At 33.2% G+C, this 10119-nt stretch overlaps 1 protein-coding gene across 1 annotated transcript; it reads left to right on the top strand.

Moving 5' to 3' along the window:
- Positions 1–1924: 1924 nt before the first annotated feature.
- LOC100819861 (transcription repressor OFP8) lies at positions 1925–3164 on the top strand. Its single transcript, XM_003525222.5, has one exon. It carries the CDS (start codon positions 2140–2142, stop codon positions 2995–2997), a length of 858 nt encoding a protein of 285 aa, XP_003525270.1. The 5' UTR covers positions 1925–2139; the 3' UTR covers positions 2998–3164.
- Positions 3165–10119: the final 6955 nt, after the last annotated feature.

A 10119-nucleotide genomic window follows, 5' to 3' on the forward strand; every position in this document is an offset into this window, starting at 1 on the left:
AATTCTTCAAATTATGGATATGAATCAAAACGTTAAAATATTTAAAGTGTTGTCACAACGAAAAAAACAATGAGCCAAAAACAAATTGCCTTGTGACCAGTTGGTTGGTGTGACTAGAAAATTTTCATATATCCACTACCTTGCACCGTCACACAAATTGGGTATGTGAACAAGCAACCAAGCACGGTACAACAATAGTGATAAATTCTTCAGAACAGTAAATTTAATACTATAAGAAATCCAGTATATAATTTGGTTGTGAGATCCGATAGAGGAATGGAACACAGTGAGATTATAAAGTTTATACATTATTATTTTTATCTTTTGTTGATTGTTTTACTTTTTTTTTTCAAAATTAAAGACTAATAACTATTGTGATAAATGTTTTTATTGTCGTATTTAATTTAGTATGATAAATAATAAATAAAACACAAATAACAATGTTGTTTTATTATGACATTTAGAAGAAGAAAAAATGAAAAGATAACTAGTGCGATTATTTATAATATAAAAAACTCTCTTAGTTTCATCCTTAACTGAACTAGCTAGAAATAGAAGCAATTAGCCTAAGCCCAATAAATATGGCCTAACTTAAGCTCGATTATGACATGAAATTAATCAAATCAGTTGAAAAAGGCTCGTGTTTAATTCTGCTTCAAAATTTAGAGTCCAAACCCTACAATTTGGGTTCAAAAAGGCTTGACCGATTTATCACCTATAGCCTTGGTCAGAGTCCATTTTTAGGGTGAGAAAAATTATGTTATACATATTTTTTTTTATTTTCTTCTAATTTTTATGATATTTTTTAATTTATCCCCTAATAAATACTAAGTATTCTCTTATAATATAATTGTTTTTCTTAAACTCTGTGAAAAAAATTTAAATGTCATTCTTTTTGGAATGGAGGGAGTATTGTGTTATGTTGTGTTATTTTTTTTTTATGAATAAATATTAGTTATTAATTTGTTAGTTATTGTTAGTAGTAGAGTTAAACTCACAATCTTTTTTTCATCACCAAATTAATCATAATATATTCTCGAGTATTGTGTTATTTGTATTGACTTCTAACTAATTTATTTGTATTAATTTTTAAATGAATAAGATTCCACCTTGAAAAATGACTCTTATTTTTAATAAGGTTAGTAAGTAATATGTAAACATGGAAAAAATGGTGGAGAGTCCCTTGTCAACTTGTACACGGAAGGAGAAGAAAGAAGCAGCATGAGCTTGGGCATAATGAAAGCTTTGCGAATCTTGTTCATGGTGTGATCTGCAACTGTGCAGGTGGGAAACTTTTTTACTCTTGGACAAGAGAAAATTGTGCCTGTCCAGTAAGCCTACCCATGCCCTTGTGTTGGTACGTATCCAGGAAGCTTTACGCTTTTCAGAGTTTTTCACTCATACCCAGTAGTTGAACTTGGAGCACAAAACAAAAGGACAACGGGTAAAATTTCCTCCCAAATATTTGAATTCTCATATACGCCTCCCAGTAATAAGTTACACACTTACACCTCAAGTAGTTGAAACAAGTGAAATTAATTTGACAAGAGATTGTAAGTAAGTGTAATTTAAACGCATCAAATAAAAAATTATTATGCCACACAAGCCTAAGACCACATTGAAAATAGTTTTGTTGAAGCTGAATAAAATTATTAGTCTTCAATGACATATTTGATTAATGTTGAAACTCGATATTATTAATCAAGCACAAACAATCCCATTCCAATTAATTAAAATTATCTCTGGTTAATAATACTGTACATTATATATGTTACACTAGTGAGTTTTGTTTTTCCAAAAAAATAAAAAGAAGGTAAACGTAAACCCGGTGGCCACGTTAAGGTCCAAGGTCAATTACAACTGTTGCAAGTATTTATTAAACTAAACCAAAATTCTCTCATTAGTCATTGATCCACTCAGTGCCGCAGTGAGGACAAAGAAGAGGACGAGAAAAAACAGCATAAAGTTGCATCAGTGCATTTTATTATTAAAAATAATTTTCCTTTGATTTGAAATAAGACTTCCCTTTGGTTGCGGTTTCTCATGCATTTATATCACCTCCCTTCCCTGGTCTCTCCCCATAATCCTCTCACTCTTTGCAGTAGTAAGTAGTACCGTCTCAATCACTCACTGTTGGCCATGGAAAACCAAAACCGTCTCAAACTTCGAATCTCTCGCATGTTCCGATCCTCATTCGGGTCGTGCAGGACTCGTAACCTAACCGATGTAATGGAAAAAGCGGTGTTTGCACCACCCAACCCCATCGAAGTCGAACCACCCTCCCCCAAAACCATCAACAACACTTGCATCCTGTCGTTTAAGGATTCTCTTCCCAGGCGCAAAATCTCGGAGTGGTCATCACCTTTTGTCTTGGGTGGCGGCAGCAAAAACAAAAACAACAACCTCAACCTTAACCTCGGTGTCATGTCGTGCCCACCCACTTCCTCAAACATTTCCCTCAACACAGTCCACGAACAAGATTTCGGTTACGACGACAAAAAGAAGGTTTCAACGAAAAACTCGAGGACCAAGAAGAAGAAGAAGAAGAAGAAGAAGAGACGTGCCCAGAACAAAAGGGAGTTTTTCCCTTTCAATTCATGCGCCAGAGACACCAACTTTGGTGGATACTGGTGGTATAGCAGCGACGAAGACGACGAAACCGACACCCTTTTCTCCTCCAAAAGCCTCTCCTCGGATTCCTCACGCTCGCGGCGCCGATGCCGGCGCCGCGAAAATGACCGGAGCTCCGACATGGGTGTTCTGCCGCTGCACGGGAAGGTGAAGGACACGTTCGCGGTGGTGAAGCGCTCCAGCGACCCTTACAGTGATTTCAGGACTTCGATGCTCGAAATGATCGTCGAGAAGCAGATTTTTTCGCCCGCGGATTTGGAGAATCTCTTGCAGTGTTTTCTGTCGCTGAATTCGCATCACCACCATAAGATCATTGTCCATGTCTTCACCGAGATTTGGGAGGCTCTGTTCTCTGACTGGTTTTGATATTAGAGAGAGATTAAATAAGAGGGAGAAAGAAAATAACCACTATCTTATCTTCTTTCTCTCTGTTATTTGTGTTAATGTTAATTAGTTAATTAGTTCGTTCCTAAGGGAATTAATTAGTTCAGTCCTTCTAACTTGCTTTGCATGTATGATATGATATTCCATCTTCTGCTTCTCAATTTTATTACTGAACCTTTCTCATAGTATTCATTTTTCCTATTGAATCTAATCATTTGAGCTAACTACGAGAATAATCTGACTAAGAAACTAATTTCTCAAAATGTTAAAATTTAAAGTTTATTTAAGCGACAGATAGTATTTCATATATATATATATATATATAAATTGAACATGTGATCACATATTTAAAGCCGTAAAATATGATTATCTGCTAATCATGCACCAGACTTTGGAAGTTGTTATTGTTTAAGAATGGAGTCTTTCTTTCGTATGTGTGGATATACTGACAAGGGGCTTGGTATGGGAAGGTGATGGTAAGATTGTGAAAAGACCTAAAAAAAAGGGCACTTGTCTTGTTATTGGGGGTGCCAGCTTTATTTATGCTTATGGAAAAGATTACTCAATGGAAATGGGGGAAGCAAGGGTCGTTGGATGGGGGTGCTTCTTTTTATTTGAATGGGGGAAAGAAAGAAAGTGGTTGAAAGCACCAAAGCTGTCTTACTCTCCCGTGTGTGTGTGTGTTGTTGAATTGGACCTTTTCAAATTCTTTTCATCTGGATGCGCCAAAAGAATACAAAAAGACTAGCTTGTTGTTTTCATTTTCTAAAGTCCCCCTCCATAAAAATCACAGAAAAGGAAGAGATACTATCCTCATTCCATTGGAATTAGGAGGTTATCATTAGAAAACTTCCACATGGGGGTGAGACTTTAGAGTTCATGGAGTGAGTAAGATCTGCATCGGATTAAGTTAACAAAATACTACTACTATGGATCAACTTTATGCACTTGTGACCACTATTCTAAAAGATATTCTAACACGTACAACTATTGTAATAATTAAAAAGGACTAGTTCTAATTAGTTATCAAGATAAAAGCAAAGAGTAACTCCATATAAAATAATAAGTACTCCTTAATTAATTAGATATTCTAAACTTATTATTTTATAATAAAAAGTATTGAAATTGAGAGAAAATATACTTAATCATTTAAAAACACAAAAACATATTTAATATTTTTAATTGAATAATTAAGATTATTAAAAAAATACTTGACGAGGATAGATTCAGAATTATTTTCATCTACAATATCTTGCTAAATTCGTCAAAAATTTTAAAAAAAATATAGCATCTTGTTAAATTTAAAGATAAGTATTATCTATCAGAAAAGGAATATTTGCTAACATTTATTTTTCTTAATGGTTTGAGTTTCTCTTTCTTCGCGTCACCAATATTAAAGTATTGATTAAGGAATAATTAAAGTAAAAGGTTTATTTTTTACAAAATTAGAAAGTTTTTAACCAAGACGATTGTTTTAAATAGCTAAAAACAAGAAAAATAAGCCAGTGACAGTGTTGACCTTATTTCTACAAGAATAATCTACAATTCTCCTGAAACATAAGGGGATTCACATGGTGCAAATGTTTTTATGTCCCCATCTCTTATTTAATTTGAAACTTACCTGTTTCTAATTAAGAAATACTATCAACTTGGAGATCAAGATGCAGATATTGCTGAACAACAATTTTTTGTGTCTTGTTTCATGAGTAACTCCAGGTTAATACGAACAATTATTAGCCAATAGCCGCTGAAAAGATTCATTGAATTATTCTTTTCAAATGGGTATACATCTCTTTGGTCAAAGAAAAAAAAGCATTTGTACAATAATTTAGTGATGAGTTTGTCACCATGCTGAGACAACATAATTTAGAAGTCATACAAAGCATCCTGCCAAAACGGATAATTATTTCTACAATAAATTTTTATAATATTTTATATAGTTTTTTTTTGTTCTTTTTATCTTTCTCTATCATAGAATCTATCTTATCTCATGTTTTGTTTTTTAATCTCTATATCAATTATAAGAAAAATTCTACAGAATTAATATACAAATATAATTTCTCATAAAAAATGAGAAAAGGGAAAATAAGTACTTTTTGGCCTTGTATGCAGTTGGTACACGTACACAAGAGACAAAATATATAATTGTTAGGTAAAAACATTTTAAGTTTGTACTGTTAACCAAATTCATGTCTATGAATGCATTATTAACCAAATTGCATGTATTGTTATGAGCGAGCAAGACAGGACAGAACAAACACACACATGCACCCTTAACATCAAAAACTGTCCCAGACGGAGGAGATCATGTCGTTTGCCTTTCACTATATACTTGAAGATTGAAGAGATCTCAAAATAATTGTCTCAAGGTAGGATCTTGGACTGATCATGTACATATATCAATGACAAGCAAAGATAAGTTTGTGTCCTTATTGGACTATAGACTGCAGCAAATTAGTTCAACATACTAATGGAAAACAAACAAGGGTAGCAAAAACTAAAGCAAAACTTTAAATTAAAAAGATTACTAAGTAATTTAATTTCCTAGTAGTTTAAAAGAAAATATAACTAGTATATTTAAAAAGAGAAAGGAATTGAAGAAAGGGAAAGGCATTGGTCATGTGTTTGTCAGAGGTTGAAGACGTACACTTGGCATTCCATTATACTGTAATCTGAAGCTGAAACATCAATTTGGGAGCGTAAGGTCGGTGTCAAATGAATGGGTGCAGCTTAAAAACTGAAATGAAAGAGAAGGCGCGATGGAATGGAATGAGAAAGTCTGTGAAGAGGGTTTGCAGAAAGAATATAAAACTAAAACGTTTCTATCTTTCGATTAGTTGTGGGGACTGCATCCCTACTCTACTTAATGCATGGTATCATCACCCAATTACCCCCCGATGATAGTTATGTGACATGTCACACATGAGAGGAAAGAAAACAAAATTAGAAAAGGGTGCAATCTAGCCTAGGACGTCACATTCATTTGGGTGGCAATGGGCATAGCCTCAAATGAAGGAAGATTATAGAATGTCTTCTAGTGGCGAATCCATTATGTCTTGGTTTGGTTGCCACTCTCATTAGGATCGCATTTTTTGGGTTCGTGAGCCCCAAATCTCCTTGTCAATGCACACAACCAAATATGTGCAATTAATTTTTGGCCGTAAAAAGGGCCAATTAATTAGCTGCATTGGGTGTCGGTTTCTGAACATGGGCCTCATCGCTACATAATTGGGCTGCCCTACCTCTTTCTATACTCCTTGTCGTTAAATACCTATCTTCCCTTTGGGCTACCTTTCTTTAACATTGTCGCTGTCCTTCCTATATTCTTATCTTACTATTTTGGATTAAGTACAAACAAAAATTTCAAAAATAAATTTACTCACGGGTATGGCGTTCATAACATGCCTTTAACGGGTTCGAATTCTCTCCTGTTGCCGGAATTTTCCAGAGCACATGAGCATTGTGTCTATATCTTTTCTACTGAACAATTTCAGTAACTAAAAAGGACTACTTTCCACCGTTAACTAGACAATGTATCAATTTTTTTTACGGATAGCATCTTTTAAGAAATCAAATAGTATTTTAAATCAAACCATTCTCTCAGCTCCCGCTCACTGCCTCAGGGATGTCAGTGACTTTTGATAGTTATTTTTATACTTCACTATCAACAGAATAATGTCAAATATTAAGAATTGAATTTCATCAATGTATTGTACGTCTGAGCTATTTTTCACTCACATGATTGACTAAAAGAGTAATTGTACATGTAACATAATCGCATAAAATCTTTAGAGATAGATAGCCTCACTCTCATTCAAAATATTATAGGGACTACAGGAAAATGAAAAGGTAAAACTTTCTTGGTTTAAACACGATGTGGTCCCTCATATATTTAGAGTGTAGAGGCTCAGCAATCAGTGTTGTACTCGTGTAATGTAATGTTGATACAATTGAGCAATGTTCTAAGCACCGAGTACCAAATAGAAATGTGTATAGGTGGTACTGGGAGGGGACTTTTTTGGGGGCGAAACATAATTTTTAAGGAGTTTAAATTATTAATCAAAGAAAAAAAAAAGAGAGAGAGAGAGAAGTTTAAAATTTTGAAGTTTTGGGGGTTGATGTCGCTTCCTCTGCCTGTTGAGCAAATCCGGTTCTGGAGGGCAGAAAAAAAAAAGAAAAAAACTGGTCAGGGTCAGACAGACACGATTCTATAATTCTTTATTATATGTATCTTGACTCTGCTTCTACAACATGACAAAAGAGAACTGACGAAAAAACCCACATCTACACTGCCTTTGGCTTCTTAAATAAGAGCACTGCCAACCAGTAACTAACTCTGCACCTTCGCTTCGCTGCACCCATATTTTGCTCTCTCTCTCTCTCTCTCTCTCTCTGTAAGAGGCTTTCCGTTTCACATCACACTCTACAGGTTTCATGTTTTTAAAATTGAAATGGAAATAAACTAGATTGAGTTCCACCTTAGTTAAATCGTTGAGTTAGCAATAATGAAATATATAGTATTTTAATATACTATGTTTTACTATTTGTATATAATTACGAAAAATAGTTTTGTTGTACAAGTATAAATTATAAAATTAGTATAATCCGCTCTTGAAATGGTGCATGTGCCATGCATGTGTATTATTTGAATGTCGAAGACTTGAAGTTACTGTTGCTACAATACTGTGGCCTAGCTAGTAGCTACTCATGTACCTAGTGCATATATTTATGAATGTATGTGGAAGTTGTGCAGGTAACATTACTCATAATGAACTGTATATGCAAACGTATAATTTCAGAAAGGGTCCGGGTAACTATATTTATAAGACATTAGTTAAAAAATTAAAAAGAAAAAATATTTATGATAAAAATCATAAAAAAACGTTAAAGATATTATGAATAATATAATTTACATATTTTAATAAAAAAACATTTATTCTCTTAATTTCTTAACGAATATTTTAAGAATAATTATTATCATTTACCTTTTAGAAATATAGTAATAGAAATACCACGAGAAAATTTATTCACAATAACATCAAACTTAGAATTACAGCATTTAATTAAAGCAACGAGTTAGCATGCCAAAATAAGCATCGGCCATCATCAGCATATTATTCTTTAGACAAAACCCAGAAAAGGAGGAAGATAGAAAAAATAAAATAGAGGAGGGAAAACGATTAACGGGGGCGTTAGGGTAATTGGGAACACGTACCAAGAAATGAAAGGAAATCAACAAAAATAAAAATGAAAGGTTTAGACGGAGACCACAATGATTGTAATCAATCATATATTCGTTAAGAAATAGCCACGAGTATAGACTGTTGACTAACATAACATCCTCTTCATTTTTCCAGACGCAGGTTCCAAACCCGAGATTAGAGAAAAAAGTTGCACCATCATTTTTAATAACATATAAATCTAGTCACCTTAAAATTAATTTTAATCAAATTTAATTTATTAATTTTATTAACATCCATTCAAACACACATTAAATATATTGTCAAGATTTTCCAAGTTATTCTTGGTGGGTGTTCTTTTTGGGCTGTGTTGTACCTCTGTTTCCTTGTAATGTTTGAGTCGATGTTTCTAAATTTTGGCACATCTTGTTATGTTTAGGGTATAAGTTATAATTATATTCTTTCAAGCTATAAAAAAATTCATTATTTAGATGTCTATAATATATTCAAATCTATATATATTTTACAAAGCTATAAGTAAATTGTATAGTCTTTTAAAGAAAAAGTAAATTACACAGAAAAAGATAAATAATCAAATTTCTACTAGGTTCCACACTTCTACTAGTCACTTTGAAAGCTTTCTAAACAATGTGAAACTCTTGCCTACTACTGTCATATTTGTTTATGCAAGACGGGTCCTTTTTTTATATCTCTTCACCCATCTCTTATTATCTCTCAATGCGCAAGAGCAGGGGTATACTTCTAGTTAAAAACTAAATCCTTCAACTAAACCATTACGATAGCATGTATGTGTGTGTAACATCCTAAATAATATAAATGCCCTACTAATAATGACAAGTAACATTTATACGACATTTGTTTAATGCTTGAATATATATATACATATATGAATTGATTTTCCCCCTCCAAATACAGTAATTAATGAGAAATATATACATACATATTTAAAATTAGAATCACAAACTTCCTATAACTAACCATATATAATAGGAAAATGATATTCAGTGTGAAAGATAAATAAACGAATTCACACGAATCTTAAATGGTATAACTTTATTAGACACAAATTTTACTTTCTTTCTTACCTGAATTATTATAAAATACCGTGATGAAGTAATTTGAAATTCGTGTGAATTTATACTGATGTTTTTCGTACTAATTAGCTCCGGTCAGAAGGTCTCAAGGAATAGTGTCAGAATGTCTTCCCATTATTCTACACTCCCCGTTAGTAGGTAAGACAAGTCTTTTCCTTTGTCACAACTCTAGAATTTTTTGAACATATATTTTGTCATAATTTTTCAATAAATTTTTACTTAGGATAAAGTGGATAATGGGAGTAAGAAAGTTATGATCTAGTTCATTCAAGTCTTAAAACATCCTAAAGAATCCAAAGTAATTAAAAAATTGGCTAACGTCTTTACGATGTAATCAAACTTTTGCAACAATCAACTTGTTTTAAGTCAGTCTTTATTTGGATTTGAAATAGGCGAGACCACTATAGCCTAAAGGGAATAAAGTTCTCCCTATCAGTGTTTAATACAATTAAAACTCGTATTCCTAAAAGAAGAAAGACTCAATTTGATGGTATACAGGCAAGTTAATTAAACCTTGCAGCACAGTGAATTTAGCCAACCAACGTGATCAGTGATTACTGATTAGGAGAAAAGCAGCCATAAAATATAGAACAAGAGAGACACAAGTCAACAACCACCCGCTCCTTTCATCAAAAGCAAAAGCAACAAAGCTTAAAAAATTCCATTTGGCTTATGGAGGATGTGGGGCCCCGTTAGGAAGCAGAAAGTAAACAAGGGCAACAAAGGAGCGTGTGAAGACAAAAGAGAGCAAAAAAGCAAAGGAAGCCGAGGCCATCGATCATTCAAAAGAAAAAAGCTAAAGAATCTTT

The sequence above is a fragment of the Glycine max genome, chromosome 5 (genome assembly GCF_000004515.6).
Source record: "Glycine max cultivar Williams 82 chromosome 5, Glycine_max_v4.0, whole genome shotgun sequence".
Taxonomy (NCBI): Eukaryota; Viridiplantae; Streptophyta; class Magnoliopsida; order Fabales; family Fabaceae; genus Glycine; species Glycine max.

Excerpts from the sequence above, each read along its gene's own strand:
- LOC100819861 (XM_003525222.5), top strand. The coding sequence starts at position 2,140 with ATGGAAAACCAAAACCGTCTCAAACTTCGAATCTCTCGCATGTTCCGA.